General features: G+C 42.5%; 1 protein-coding gene and 1 non-coding gene across 3 annotated transcripts in view; one reads left to right on the top strand and one right to left on the bottom strand.

The window, feature by feature from the left end:
* Ubn1 (ubinuclein 1) overlaps positions 1 to 15,870 on the top strand; it is a 28,569-nt gene that overhangs the window by 2,935 nt on the left and 9,764 nt on the right. For both annotated transcript variants that reach the window (XM_051167197.1, XM_051167196.1), the window contains exons 2-13: positions 3,579 to 3,665; positions 4,089 to 4,184; positions 4,621 to 4,755; positions 5,402 to 5,505; positions 6,211 to 6,649; positions 11,283 to 11,353; positions 13,490 to 13,619; positions 13,741 to 13,859; positions 14,254 to 14,382; positions 14,565 to 14,711; positions 15,519 to 15,569; positions 15,665 to 15,707. In XM_051167197.1, the coding sequence (XP_051023154.1) occupies positions 3,579 to 3,665; positions 4,089 to 4,184; positions 4,621 to 4,755; positions 5,402 to 5,505; positions 6,211 to 6,649; positions 11,283 to 11,353; positions 13,490 to 13,619; positions 13,741 to 13,859; positions 14,254 to 14,382; positions 14,565 to 14,711; positions 15,519 to 15,569; positions 15,665 to 15,707 (1,551 nt within the window). The remainder of the gene's footprint in view (positions 1 to 3,578; positions 3,666 to 4,088; positions 4,185 to 4,620; positions 4,756 to 5,401; positions 5,506 to 6,210; positions 6,650 to 11,282; positions 11,354 to 13,489; positions 13,620 to 13,740; positions 13,860 to 14,253; positions 14,383 to 14,564; positions 14,712 to 15,518; positions 15,570 to 15,664; positions 15,708 to 15,870) is intronic.
* Positions 2,294 to 2,398, bottom strand: LOC127208903 (U6 spliceosomal RNA). The gene has a single exon (XR_007833161.1). It is a non-coding gene; the product is annotated as a U6 spliceosomal RNA (small nuclear RNA).

Genomic DNA, 15,870 nt, shown 5'->3' with positions numbered 1-15,870 from the left:
AAGAGGGAGTCAGCTCCTCTGGCACTGGATTTACTGAGGGTTGTGAGCTGCTATGTGGGTGCTGGGAAGAGAACTCCAGATCCTCTGCAAATACTCTTTAGCTGCTGCGCCATCTCCCCAACTCAGACTGTTTGCTGTCTTGATTAATAATCTTACTGGCAGAATGAAATCAATGCATCTATACCAAGGGTCATCATGTTAAATATTTATTTATGGGCTCAAACCAAATAGGTAGAAAATTGAAATTAGAACTTCAGTGCTCTGACTTACCTCGTTTTATTTTTGGCAGTTGGGGTAGAGAACTTCCATATTCCTTTCAATGTTGCAGAAGAATGCATGGAATGTACACAGAAATTTGGGTCAAGTTTCAAGGGAACCAATCGTACGCTTGAATTTTATAACTCCTGAGTCATTTTACAAGTCCTGAGTGGATCTGTCTTGTAGTGTTAAGAGTGTAGTAACGCATGAGGTCCTAGGCACCCACTCCAACTCCCAGGATACACATTGGGTACATATTCTTTACAACGTGAAGTGCTGCTGCACAGTGAAGACCATCTAAAAGTGGGGAAAACTGTCCCTGTCTCATGAGAATTTACAGTCGTAGAGACATATCAAGAAAATCCTAGGTGCACAGGAGACAGAGGTTAAAATATGTTGAGGTTTAAGCCCCAGAGGTCTTTGGCTGAACTCAGTAACGGCTAGGATGCTATGTTTGAACAGAGCTGAATCTTTGGTTCAAAAATAGTAATTGAAAGATGTTTGGCTTCACTTTGAGGAGTTCATGTTGAATTGAGGAGTGCTCAAAAATGGAATTTTTTGTTTTGTTTTGTTTTTTGTGACAAGGTTTCTTTTTGTAACTGCCCTGGCTGTCCTAGAACTCACTCTTTGAACCGGGCTAGTCTTGAACTCACAAGATCTGCCTAACTCTGCCTCCTTGAGTCCTGAGATTAAAGGTGTGTGCTGCCACTGCCTGTCCAAAAATGGAATTTCTAAAAGTTTATCCATTTGAGTTGTATGTTATCATTGTAGAAATATTAGAAGATACAAATAAACAGTATATGTTTTTTAAAAACAGCCCATGTAGCTTTTGGAAAGTTGGCTCAGTAGTTAAAAGCACTGCTGTTCTTCTACAGGACCAGCATTCCATTTCCAGCACCCACGTGGTGGCTCACAATCATTTGTAACTCTAGTTCCAGGGGATCTGATGTCTTCTTTTGACCTCTGTGGGCACCAGGCATGCCCACAGAGGCATGTATGTATGTATGTATGTATGTGTGTCTATATATGTGTGTACATATACATATATGTACATATGTATATATAAAACCACACATTTATTATCATAAATGATTGTATTTTGTATGCATCACAGTATTCCAGTATGTATATACATTATAAATCATGTAACATCTTTTTGAGTGGGTGGGTTTTAGTAGACTAGAAAGTAGAAGCCGGGAAAGTAGAAGCACACAACGAGTTGCAGACAGTTGTGAGTTTCCATGTGGGTGACAGGAATTGACCCTGACCCTCTGGAAGAACATTGTTTCTGTTTTCCAACTGCTGAGATTATAGGCATGTACCTCCATTCCTGGCCTAGAGACATTTATTTTGAAGCAAACATCTATTTTTCAGTATTTTATATGTACTCTGAAGTCTTCACATACTTAGTATAATCTCTGTTAATACCCAGGTTCCTACTTAATAATGAAACAAAACATATGCTATCACAATAGGAAGATCTAGCTGGGCATGGTGGCACACGCCTTTAATCCCAGCACTCCGGAGGCAGAGGCAGGTGGATTGCTATGAGTTCGAGGCCAGCCTGGTCTACAAAGTGAGTCCAGGACAGCCAAGGCTACACAGAGAAACCCTGTGTCGAAAAACAAACAAACAAACAAAAAGAAAATGTATGAGTAAGCTTCTGGAATAAATTAAACTTTAGAAGACTACATGAAAATATTTGGAATGATTATTGAGGTTGGCAGACAAAAGGCACTTGACAGTGGATCCTAAGGTATGTTTCTGAGGGAGGGACTCCTTCGATCAGTGTTTGACCTGAGGAGTACTATTCAGACTACCTTTTGAGTTCCCTTAAATCTTTGGTTTTAGTTATTATTATCATCATATTATTTTGTGGGTTTGGTTCCTGTTTCCTTTTCCTCAATTTCTGCGCTTACTGGGCAAGCACTCTACCAGTGGGCTAAGTTCTCAAATTCCTCACACCACTTTTCTAAAGCTAGAATGGCTGTCAATAACTTGTACTGCATTTAGTGGATTTTTAGCTTTTTTTTCTTTAAATATGGAATGCCTCATGAATTTGTATGTCATTCTTGGAACAGGGGCCATGCTAATCTCTGTATTATTCCAATTTTAATATATATGTTGCCAAAGAAAGCACTGTTTGCTTATCAAGACTGGTTTTCTCTGTGTATCCCTGGCTGTCCTAAACTCACTCTGTAGACCAGGGTGGCCTCAAATTTGCAGAGATCTGCCTGCCTCTGCCTCTGCCTCTGGAGTTCTGGGATTAAAGGCGTGCACCACCACCACCTGGTGAGAGCATAGTTTTTAACCTTTTAAATTTTCTTTCTTGCACTCAGGAGGCAGAGGCAGGCGGATTGCTGTGAGTTCGAGGCCAGCCTGGTCTACAAAGTGATTCTAGGACAGCCAAGGCTAACACAGAGACCTTGTCTCGAAAAACAAAAAGATAAAGAAAAATTTCTTTGTTTGCTTATTTATTTAATGTTTATTGGTGTTTTGCCTGCATATGTGTCTAGGCACCACATGCATATAGTGCTATCAGAGACCAGAAGAAGGTCTCAGATTTCCTGAGACTGGAGATAGACATGGCTATGAGCTGCCATGTGCATGCTGGGAATTGAATCAGAGTCCTTTAAATAGCAATTGGTGTTCTTAAGCCCTGAGCTATCTCTCTGACTTCATTTTAACCTTTTTGAACCTTGACTATTTTAGAAGTTTCTTGAAGCCTATGCACCCTTCTTAAAATGTTTTCAAGTGCCTGAAATAAGTGTTACAAAAAGAATTAACTGTATTGAGCACAGTTCTCTAGACATTGAACGTCTCTAGTAAAGGCCCTTTGTTCTATTTGAAACCCCAGGGTTAGGTCATTGTAAACATTTGATCAGGTTTTCTTGAATTACATTTCCCCCTTTTCTCTCTTTCCTTCAATCTATGGATCTGGGGTTCAGCCTAAGATCTTTTTTTTTTTTTTTTTTTTCAGCCTAAGATCTTGATCAATCCTTTTCTCTCTCTTTTTTTTAATATTAGCATTGTCTAGGCTAGCCTTGACCTTACTCTGTAGTCAGGGCTGGCTTTAAAATTGAGATCCTTATGCCTCAGCTTTTCTAGTAGCTAGGATTGCAATGAACTGATACACTTGCTGAATTCTGTTTTTTAAACAACAAAACATGGTGCGATAGTAGCATCTTGGTATTTCTGAATAATAGTTTTTATTATATAGTTAATAAGTGTTGAGTAGTCATTGAAGGTTCTTTAGCCAGGACTAAGGTTTTTTTTGTGTGTGTATGTGTTTCATTTTTTGTGGAATGATCTCTTTCCAGAAAAAAGATGTTTTGGATCCTTTCAATGATGAAGAAAAAGAAAGGCATAAGGTGGAGGCCCTTGCACGGAAATTTGAAGAAAAATATGTAAGATTTCTGTGTTGGGCATTAGTGAGAGTGGTCTCCAGGCATTTGCATGTTCATTTAGTGGATAGTCAGAAGTGATTGGAAATAGAATACAGCTATTAAACACATATGTTAAGCTACAGAACTCTTATGTGGTAGGAGCAATGTGTGAGTTAAGTGGGCAAATAAATAAGGCCATAGAAGATGTGTTTTGTTACAGAGCAGAAGAATCCGTTTATTTTATTCTTCTGTCTTATGCCATTTTTGCAGATATAAATCTGCCCTATTTTCAGAAGTCTTTAGGGGAGGGGATTGGCGGGGGGAGGGAGTAATATGTGTTTTCAGTGCCTTACAACTTTTAATCACTGGGTAATGAAACTCAAGGAAACATTTAATTCATTGTACTTATCAAAAAACATGTGATACCTAACTTTTAAATTTCAGGGTGGGAAGAAACGCAGGAAAGACCGAATACAGGACTTGATTGACATGGGGTATGGCTACGATGAGTCGGACTCTTTCATTGATAACTCTGAAGCGGTGAGCAGTTAGTCACATGGTACTGTGTGATGCTGGCAGTGGGGCGTGGGGTTGTGGCATCTCAGTGTGTTCTCTTAGCACAAGCAGCGCTGAGCTTAAGAGAAAGTGACCTCTGGAATCCAGGGTTAGTGATTGAGGACAGGATGTTTTAGCATGGTGTCTGAAGAGTGACAGAAAATTTTAGTAGCATCTCTCTCTCTCTCTTTTTTTCCCCCAAGACAGGGTTTCTCTGTGTAGCCTTGGCTGTCCTGGACTCACTCTGTAGACCAGGCTGGCCTCGAACTCACAGAGATCCACCTGCCTCTGCCTCCCAAGTGCTGGGATTAAAGGTGTGCACCACCACGCCTGGCTTCCTAGTTGCATCTCTTAAGATCTGCTTTGTATCTTGGAATATACAACCAGAAGTGAGAGCTGATGATATTTTTTTCCCCTTTAGTATGATGAACTTGTTCCTGCTTCTTTGACCACAAAGTATGGAGGATTTTACATTAACTCGGGAACCTTGCAGTTTAGACAAGCTTCAGAATCTGAAGATGACTTCATTAAAGAAAAGAAGAAAAAATCTCCAAAGGTTAGAATATTCTTCCTTTTAGATTTCAGAAATAATTTTTGATGTGACTGTGAGATCAGTAGGCTACTCTAAAATATGCAGTCTCAGAGTAGCTCTGGAGACTGTTGGACAGGTACATGATGTGAACATGGGAATGGGTCCTGGTCAGGTCTTAGTCATTTCATCCCTGTCTCAAGATGCTACAGTAGGATCAGGGTCATGTTTCTAGATAAGTCACAGGGTTGGGAGAGCCATAGGGATATGGACCCACTCTTGCCGGCTTCTCTACGGTGGACTTGGAGAGGGCTTTAGTTCTAGGGCTGTCACCCACTGAAAACTGGTCAGCCTTAGGTTGAGCATATTTTAGGGCCTGCCTACCACTGCCCAGTATTTAAAATGAGTCCATTTAAAGCCCATTCCAAATCTGCCGTCAGAACAGCCACCATGGTCTCTACTTGGATGTTGACATCAAACACTGTTGTTGGGATGCTGTGGGTGGGTTAGTGACCCAGGGACTGCTTCGAGAGAGAGAGGTGTGTGTGTGTGTGTGTGTAGGAAATGATTGAGTCTGAAGATGCACCTAGCACAGAGCAAGGCCAGTGCTGCCCAGTGTGCTTGCTCTGTGACTCAGGGTGTTGTGTGATTGTGCCTTGTCTTTAATTCTCAGAAGCGGAAGTTGAAGGAAGGTGGTGAAAAGATAAAGAAGAAGAAAAAAGATGACACTTACGACAAGGAGAAGAAATCGAAAAAGTCCAAGTTTTCCAAAGCCGGGTGAGAGGCAGCAGCTTTTTGCTAGGAAAAAAATCTGGCCTGTGAAGGCACCTGAGGGCATGATAACCTGGGAGCTCACTTCCCACCCTCCTCCCCAGCTTCAGGAAAGGCTATAGGGTCTGACTTTCCTCTCCCCTCTCCTCCCACAGGCTGTTCTGGGCAAGTCAGCCACTCTCATCTCTGTGTGTCAGGTATCCTGTGTGCCTGTGCTCCCCTGTCAGTGTCGGCAGGTATTTCTGTCACCATGTGATTGCTGATGCTCCCTGTCCTTTTGGCACTCCTCTCTGCCCCAGTTCTTTTGTCTCTGTTACTCTTGTCTTCTATGGTCGTGATTCCTCCATACTCAGTCAGCCCAGTTGCCTTCAAGTTGCTGCTGTTCTCTGCTTCTCATGCTTTCTTCCTTGAAATACTTTTTTTGCCCTCCCATTTTTTGCAAACTTTTATTTCAGCCTGGCAATGATTCTTAAAAGAACCATTGGATATTTAGCATCCTATGACACTGTGTTGCTAATCTGTGTTCACCCTCAAGCTTTGGTCCAGCAAGAGCAAGTTCTTTATGCCAAGAGGATGGAGGCATGATATGAGAGTGGACTGACAGAACAAAGGCTTTCATGGAAACCCTTCCCTGGGTGCAGGGATGAAGCCTGCTGAGTTTCTCATGGAGAGTCCTACAACCTGAGTAACCAGTTTCCCTCTTGCTTGCAGCTTCACAGCCCTCAATGCCAGTAAGGAGAAAAAGAAGAAGAAGTACTCTGGGTCTTTAAGTGTTAGAGAGATGCTCAAGAAGTTTCAGAAGGAGAAAGAGGCTCAGAAAAAGAGGGAGGAGGAGCATAAGCCTGTAACTGTGACATCAGTGGAAGCTCAGGGCCTGAGGGAACTGGAGGGCACTTCTGACCCCTTGCTCTCACTCTTTGGCTCCACTTCTGACAATGACTTGCTCCAAGCTGCCACTGCCATGGACTCCCTGACGGACTTGGACTTGGAGCAGCTGCTCAGTGAGTCTCCAGAAGGAAGCCCTTTCCGAGATATGGATGACGGAAGCGATTCCCTTGGGGTGGGATTGGATCAGGAATTCAGGCAGCCCTCTTCCTTCCCTGAAGGCCTGCCAACACCCCTGGAGAAGCGTGTTAAGGAGCTGGCTCAGGTATGGTGACATAATGTGGCTGGGCTTTCCTGGAAGCCATTTGGGTAGATTGGCATTATCTCTGCACCTCGTGAAGCTTGATGCCCAAGAAATCCTTAGTAAAAGTGTAAGTGTAAGCTTTCCCCAAGTCCTCATTTCATCCCTAGGAGGAAATAGGGGAAGCTTTGCCCACCAGGCATTTTTCGCCTTTTTTGATTCCTCTACTTCTGGGAATTTTACTTTGGGGAAATTTTTATCTTGTTCTCTTTTGCCTATTTATTTCTTACAACTCACCTTTGCTTTTCTGATTGATCAGCTGCTGTTGGCAGCAGGCAGCTGAGGTAGAATGTCATCTTTGAATTCTATCAAAGATTTTCTGAATTCACTGGTTTGTAAACACATACATAAACACAGAGTGCATGCTTAGCTTAGCCATTACTGGGTTTTACTTGCTCCCTTGTGTAGAGTATCATCATTAGTGTTCAGGTGTACCTGATTGGTGACTAGTCAGAGCTTAATTTGAGTGCCTTTTCCTGTCCCAAACCACAGCAAACAGTCTTTAGCATGGAAAAGCCGTGCTGTTTTCCTCCAGTGTTTGGAATTGATCCTTAAGTGCTAAGAACTGTCAATTCAGTGATTTACAGCTAACTTACTACTTAATCTAACTGTGGGTTTTGATACCATTGCTTCTGGTTAAAATAACATTTCACTGTAAGCACTGTGATTTGGATTGTAGCTCCAGAGTATTTGTGCTCAGCAGCTGCATGTTTTGAACTAGTGATTCTTACAATATTTTTAGAATCACTATTGTGAATTTCTCATATTTTAGGGCAGTGTAAAACATCTGCTTGAGTATAAAAATTATTTTTTCACTTAGAAAAGAAATTTAAACACAATATACAAAGCAAACAGAGCACCTTATTCACATCTATGGTCCTCCTTATTAGCCCATGTGTGGCATGTCTAAGTGTTCTTCGTGAGTGTAACACTTTAATTGCGCCATGTCAGGGACTCAGAGTTATCTTAATACAAAATTGAAGGGAGAGGAGTTAAATTTGTACTTGGCATCTTTCAGCATACTGTTCCATTGCTCAGAGTTCATGTTTAAAAAATCTACTTACTGTTCTTTTCAATGCTTTGTTTTGTAAGCACATTGTTTTGTAGTCTCTCAAAAGCTTGTTAACTAACTTAGGTGATAGTAAACCATTGTTTATTTTACAGAAAAGTCAAAATAAAATTCTTGGATATGCCCTCACTCCCACAGTAGATTGTGATCAGAGTAGTAACCTATTATTTCACTTTTTTGGGAGAAGATTTAGAGAGAATGAAGTGCCACAGCCCGAAACAGTGTTGGACTGCAATACAAGAAAGCCTCTCTGGTTAGACATGCTATTTAGCAATTTGGCTCTTTTGAATAATGACTCCTAGACATTACAGATGTTGATGTACCTGGAGCCTTTTATATGTGTGCATGGGTGTCTGGATGCCTGGACCCTTTTGACTATTTGCTAAGAAAGGCAGTCTTTCAGAGAAGAATGTATTTAGTCACAAAACATTACATAGAATTCCAAAAGCCATAATAAAGAGTTCTGTGCAAGATCTTGAAATGAACGCAGCATTTTAAAATTTTTTTATTTTATTAATTTATTCTTATTACATCTCAATGGTTATCCCATCCCTTGTATCCTCCCATTCCTCCCTCCCTCCCAAAACGCAGCATTTTAAAGATTAAATTTGGCTGGGCAGTGGTGGTACGTGTCTTTAATCCCAGCACTCAGGAGGCAGAGGCAGGTGGATTTATGTGAGTTTGAAGCCAGCCTGGTCTACAGAGCAAGTTCTGAGATAGCCAGAGCTACATAGAAAAACCCCATCTTGAAAAACAAAACAAGACAATACAAATCTAAAATTGATTGCTGGGCATTGTAGCACGTATTTATAATCTCAATAGTTGGGAGGTGGTGGCAAGAGACTGTGTTGTTCAAGATAATCCTTGGCAACAAAGGAAGTTTAAAATTAGCCTGAGGTACATGAGACCTTGTCTCAACCCAAAAATTAAGCTTGATGTGCATTGTTGCTGGTAATAGTTTAAGTATTTCTTCCTTTATATTTTACTTCCCTAATTTTATTTTCCTCTCTTCTTCTTTTGTTTTGTTTGTTTATTTTTCAAGACATGGTCTCTGTGTGTTAGCTTGGCTGTCCTGGACTCGCTTTATAGACAAGGCTGGCCTTGAACTCACAGCGCTCAGCCTGCCTCTCTCTACCTCCCGTGCTGGGATTAAAGGTGTGCACCAACACACCTGGCTTTGTTTGTTTGTTTTTGAGACAAAGTTTCTCTGTGTAGCCTTGGCTGTTCTGGAACTCATTCTGTAGACCAAGCTGTCCTTGAACTTCATCTGCCTGTGTCTCTGCCTCCTGAATGCTAGGTAGCTGGGTGGTGGCAGCACACACCTTTAATCCTAGCACTTGGGAGGCAGAGGCAGGTGGATCGCTGTGAGTTTGAGGCTAGCCTGGTCTACAAAGCGAGTCCAGGATAGTCAAGGCTACACAGAGAAACCCTGTCTCAAGAAACCAAAAAAAAAAAAAAAAAAAAAAAAAAGTGTATACTACCACCACCTGGTTCCCCCCCCCCCCAAAACAAAACAAAACAAAAAACAGGGCCTCTATGTAGCCCTGGCTGTCCTGAACTCACTTTGTAGACCAGGCTGGCCTCCATCTCACTGAGATCCCTTGCCTCTGCCTATGGCTTCTTGTTCTTTTAAAAATAAGATTACATTTTAAATCTTGACTTTAGGTGAGATACATGTCTATTTCTATTGCTTAAGTTTGAATGCTAAAACTTGGGCTTAGCTACATATTATACCTGCCTAGGCTGGTTAAGTGGCTCTTTTCTGGTCTTGCCTGAGCTCATACTTTTGTGATTGCATTCAGCCAGCACAGTAGCCTTATGCTGGCCGGACCTCGCAATCTAGGCTTTCTGCAAATCATGGTAGTCTCACTGAGTTACTCACCCTTACTTTAATTTTAGAATCCTGTTTCAGTCTCAAGAGTAACTGGGTTTATAGATGTGTGCCAACAAGCCAAACCAGTTGGTCTTTAATTTGTATTTATTTAAAAACGTAGCACCTGCCTGGCATGGTAGCACACGCCTTTAATCCCAGCATTTGGGAGGCAGATGCAGGCAGATCTCTCTGAGTTTGAGGCCAGTCTGGTCTACAGAGTGGGTTCTAGGATACCCAAGGATATACAGAGAAACCCTGCCTCAAAAACAAGAACAAAAAGTAGCACCCATTCACTATAAAAACCAGATCCTCCAAGATGCACTTTAAAAGGCTCTAGAAAGAAACTTTTTTTTTCTAGACAGGGTTTCTCTGTTCAGCCTTGCCTGTCCTGCACTTACTTTGTAGGCCAAACTGGTCTTGAACTCATAGCTATCCGTCTGCCTTTGCCTCCCTGAGTGCTGGCATTACATGTGTATGCCACCACACCCGGCTGAAAGAAACTTTTTTAAAGGTTACACAGGCAGAAAGCTTTTGAGGTACTGGAGAAATAGCTTAATATCTAAAAATAAAATGTGTAACCTGGTGTGATAGTGCAGGTCATGTAATTGCAGCTCTCAGGAAGTAGAGGCTGGAGAACCAAGAGTTCAAGGTTAGGGGCTGGAGCGATGGCTCAGTGGGTAAGAGCACTGGCTGCTCTTCCAGAGGTCCTGAGTTCAATTCTAGCAATCACATGGTGGCTCACAATCATCTATGATGTGATCTGATGCCCTCTTCTGGCCTGCAGGTGAACATGGAGGCTGAGTACTATATACATCATAAATAAATAAATCTAAAAAAAACAAAGTTCAAGGTTAGGAGTCAGAAGGTTGGCTCAGAGGCTAAGAGTGCTAGTTACACAACCATGAGGACCTGAATTTTGGGTCCTAGCACTTACACAACAAAGAAAGTGTGGTTTAGCATGTGCCTATTACCTGAGTGCTCTTAGGTTGGGGTGGAACAGAAGGATCAGTGGGCTTGCTGGCTAAAAGTCTAGCCAAAAATATTGAATTCCAGGTTCAGGGATAGACCTTGCCTCACAGGAATAAAGCAGAGAGTGAGAAGGACAATTGATAGGCTTCTCTGCTGTGTCTGTGTGCACACATACCACACACATAAGTGTATATAAATACAGAGTTCAAGTTCATCCTTGGCTTAATAAAATCCTGTCTTAGAAAAGGAATATTTATTTGCAAACTTAAATTGTTGATGGTCTGATGAACAGTTTGAATATCTTTTTAAGGAATTAGTATGAATTCATTAAGGTACTTCTGGCTCTTAGAACTAGTAGTATAGGTGTAAGCAAAAGAGTAACATGGCTCAGGAGATAGTAAAGTGCTTGCCACACAAGCGTGAGGACACAAGTTTTGATTCCCCAGAAATCTTTCAGAGTACGCCATGGCTCCTAAGAAACTCAATCCATACATACTGCAGCAGCTGAGGATGACCTTCATCTGGGGCTGAGGATGACCTTCATCTGGGGCTGATGCACAGTTAGGAAGATGGCAGGGTTTTGTTGGCAGGTGCTCTTTGGCAGCAGTGATTCTGTGCCTTCTGCTGCGTATGAGTGGTACATAGGGAAAATGCACTAATACCTGTTACTGTCTCCTGTGAATCAGGCTGCCAGAGCTGCTGAGGGGGAGAGCAAACAGAAGTTCTTCACTCAAGATATTAATGGAATCCTGCTAGAGTGAGTATCATCTGTTTGTTTGTCTCTCCTCTCCTGTTTAGTGTGGAAAGGGAGATTACGTCCCTGTCTCTGTAAATGATAAACCTTAAAATCTTTAGCCACAGACACTATTAAAATGCTATAATGATGTATTGTCATGGCCTGTTGGAAGAAGATTTCTTGGCAAGTATGAGATGAAAAGAGAGAATCCAGAAGAATGAGTGACAATGAGAGACCTGGTGACCAGGTCTGTTCTGCATTGGGGTGCCTCTCAGGGTCCCTCCTTGTTTTCACTTGCGATCCTAGTACACTTCATCCTGTCATGCATCACCCAGAGCCCCAAACATCTGAGGTACTTTGTTGGTTGTATGAACTAGATTAAAAAAGGTTACAGCAAGCGTACAAACCTAAGCCAAATTTGTATGTCAGGCCACAGCTTTGCATCTTTTCTCTTGGTTGTATTACATAGCACGAGAAGTCTGTTGCTCAACAACAGAGGATTTTGCTCACATAATAATGGTTGTGCGTGGTGGCGCACACCTTTAATCCCAGCACTTGAGAGGTAGAGGCAAGCAGATCACTGTGAGTTCGAGGCCAGCCTGGTCTACAAAGTGAGTCCAAGATAGCCAAGGCTACACAGTGAAACCTTGTCTTGAAAAACAAAACAAGGGCTGGAGAGGTTAAGAGCACTGACTGCTCTTCTAAAAGTCCTGAGTTCAATTCCCAGCAACCACATGGTGGCTCACAACCATCTGTAATGAGATCTCGTGCCCTCTTCTGGTGTCCAGAAATACATGCAGGCAGAATACTGTATATATAATAAATAAATAAATCTTAAAAAAAAGAAAAGAAAAACAAAACAAACAAACAAAAAAGGAATGGTTGTTAAGACTTGAATATTCCCATGAATGGCTTCACTGAGTAGGCTGTGGAGGGACCTTTTGGCTTAGGAAGCACGGGACCTCAAAGAGCATTTGATGATCAGGTGAGGAGGGTTTTATGTTAACCAAAAACATACTTGACTGTGCCACATACAGAGAGCTCAGGCCTTTCTGTGTGTTTGGCTGGAGAAACTAGAGAGGTGAGGATTATCATGATCATGGGTAGAATTAGTAACTGAAAATTCAAAACATGGTAGAGAGATGCTTTAGTGGCTAGTAGAACTTGCCATTGCTCTCACAGAGGAACCTGGGTTTGGTTCCTTGTACCCACACAGTGGCTCACAACTATCCTTAACAATTGGCTCCTCAACTCCTGGTTCAGGGGATCCAGTGCCGTCTTCTGACTTACATGGGCACCAGGCATGTACATAGGACACACATATACATACAAGCAAAACACTGCATAAAAAAAAGTGCTGGAAAATATTTCTTGCTGGCCCCAAGCAATTCATTACTTTCACTTTTATTTATTTATTTATCTATTTTAATTTTTTTCTTTTATTTATTTTTTTTCTTTTTCTTTTTTTATTAATTTATTTATCCATATTACGTCTCAATGGTTGTCCCATCCCTTGTATCCTCCCTCCCTCCCATTTTCCCCTTGTTCCCCTCCCCTATGACTGTGACTGAGGGGGACTTCCTCCCCCTGTATATGCTCATAGGGTATCAAGTCTCTTCTTGGTACTTTCACTTTTAAAGCTTTTATATTTTCTTTATAATTTTCTGTTGCTTTTTTTGTTTGTTTTGTTTCTTTTTGGTTTTTTGAGACAGGGTTTCTCTTAAGTTATCTTGGCTGTCCTAGACTCGCTTTGTAGACCAGGCTGGCCTCGAACTCAGAGTAATCCACCTGCCTCTGCCTCCTGAGTGGTGAGATTAAAGGCGTGTGCCACCGTGCCCAGCCTTTATTTATGAAATTTAATGCTCATATATTTTTGTCTTGGTTTTGTTCTCTTGACTACCTTTGACTTGGTCTCATCCTTTACCTAAGAGCCTTAACCTTCTTCTCTAGCCAAATTCATCAAGCTTGAGAGTTTTTCTTGATTATTGCTGCTGTAAATTTTGTTGCTGTAGCCACTTGGTTATGTTGTGTGACCAATCATCAAGATAAGATTCAGCCTACTTTTGGTACCTAGCTTTCTTCTCCAGTCTGCAACCTAAGGCACAGGAAACCTTGCAGTGAGCTGCAGGCCACTGATAACTGTGTTGTGTCCTTCAGCATAGAGGTGCAAACCCGGGAACTGACGAGCCAAATCCGTTCTGGGGTGTTTGCTTATCTGGCTTCATTCCTGCCCTGCAGCAAGGATGCTCTGGTCAAGCGTGCTCGGAAACTTCACCTTTATGAGCAGGTGGGTGGCAGGAGTCTGCATAAGGATCCCATCTGCTGCACTGTCTCCTTTTGATTGCCCATATGGGTCTTCAGTGTGAGAGTAGTGCATGAGCCAACCTGTACTGTGTCTTTTTTTGCAGGGTGGGCGCCTCAAAGAGCCACTCCAGAAGCTTAAGGATGCCATTGGTAGGGCAATGCCTGAGCAGGTGGCCAAGTACCAGGATGAATGCCAAGCACACACACAAGCAAAAGTTGCTAAGTAAGTATGTCCCGTCTCACTTGGGTGTCATTATCTTCCTGTATCTTTTTCTATCCCCTCTTAAATGTGAGTCTGTCTGTGGGAATGTGCATGCACTTCCAGAATCCATGAGGGAGAGTCAGATGCCCTGGAACCATAGTTACAGGTGGGTGTGAGCTGGGCCTGGGAACTGAATCTGGATCCTCTGGAAGAGTAGTATATGCTCTTAGCCACTGAGCTGTCTCTCCAGCGCTCTGTCTCTTCTTTTTATATTTCTCAATATCTGCTTACATTTCCAACACAATTTTAGGCTATTCCAAACTTCCTGATCGTAAATCAAGGATAGTGTTGTAGAAGGGAGGAGGGAGAAGCTGGTGAGCAGGAGGACCTCATGGTTCCTTCTGTTCCCTCTTAGGATGTTGGAGGAAGAAAAAGACAAGGAGCAGAGAGAACGGGTTTGTTCTGATGAAGAAGAAGATGAAGAAAAGGGGGGCCGGAGAATTATGGGACCCCGGAAGAAATTCCAGTGGAATGATGAAATCAGGTGTGCACAAACTGGGACCTTGCATCATTGGAGGGTTTGTGAGACCAGTGTCTGAGCCTGTCCCCATATTGCTAATGAAGGTTAGGATTAATTACTTTCACTGGTTGCTGAAAGCACACAGTGGTAACTGTGAAACAGCATCTGGGGTGGTGGGAAGTTTCTGATCTCTGTCTGCTCCTCAGGGAGCTTCTGTGCCAGGTGGTGAAGATCAAACTGGAGAGCCGTGATCTGGAAAGGAACAGCAAGGCCCAGGCCTGGGAGGACTGTGTGAAAGCTTTTCTGGATGCTGAGGTTAAGCCCCTCTGGCCCAAAGGCTGGATGCAGGCCAGGTGAGGCTCTTGTGCTGAGACAGAGTGGTCTGGGCTGACAGTGATCTCTGCCCTCAGAAGCTGCAGTCTCATTAATGCAATTCTTATGTCACTGGGATCTCTAAAAGAGTCTTCTTAATCTAGAAGAGGGATCTTACTTGTCGAGTTCAGTCCTTGTAAATTCTTGTCTCACTTTAGTTGGAGGATTGTCTGCGTTCTCTTTTCCTCACAGTGTGAACTTTGTTGTTTTGATGCAATGGTTATACCAGAGGCTGAGAGGTGGAAGTCGTCTTAGGGACTCCTTCATGGTTCCAAAAAGTTTCCCTCATAAGAAACATGGTGATTCTATGCTGGAGCCTAGTGTTGTCCTGGAAGCTCTGTCACATTGTCACCCATGAATGGCACAGGGGGTTAGATAAAGACAGTGGTAGGCATTGGTTTGGTTCATCAGTGCTTTGGACAGATGAAAGAACCTTGAGAATTATTATTCTTTCCTTACAGGTTAGGTTATATGAAGATAATTTTTGTTGCATTTCTCTGAGGAAAAAAAAAAGACACGCTATGTGTGCGTTTTCTTCGTGGGTAGATTTAGAATACCAGTAAGAAAAATACCACCGCTTAGGGAGCTTAGGGCTAGGAGAGGTTGCTGCAAAGCCATTGACTTTCTTGGTAAAGCCTAGACTTTTGGCTTTAGGTAAGTTGGTGAGGCCATATTAGACCCCTCAGCTAGATTAAGTGCCACTGAGTACCAGGGCCTTCAGGAAAGCTCTAGAAACAGAGTTGTGGTATACTGGGGCAGATATGATACCCCAGAACTTTTTCTTCTAGGACTCTATTTAAGGAGAGCCGACGAGGCCATGGGCACCTGACCTCACTTCTGTAAGTACCTCCGAATTATTTCTTGGGACACTGCTATTTTATTCTTCTCTTGTGGTTCTCTTCTGAACCAATTCTGTGCTCGTTTCTTTGAACAGGGCCAAGAAGAAAGTAATAGCTTCCTCAAAAATCAAGGTGAAGGTGAGTCAGCCTGCTCAGTCCATGTGCCATGTGACCATGGCAGCTTGGTAAGCGTCACTGAAAATAATTACTGAGATAGCACTCTTGAACAAAGCAGACATCTGAGCTGGGCCATGTAACTCTCACTAGCCTCAGTTTTTTACAACCGTACTCAGCTAGCCTA

This window comes from Acomys russatus, chromosome 25 (assembly GCF_903995435.1).
Source record: "Acomys russatus chromosome 25, mAcoRus1.1, whole genome shotgun sequence".
NCBI lineage: Eukaryota > Metazoa > Chordata > Mammalia > Rodentia > Muridae > Acomys > Acomys russatus.
The sequence above is the reverse complement of the archived record's forward strand: the minus strand, read 5'-3'. Positions and strand labels throughout refer to the sequence as shown.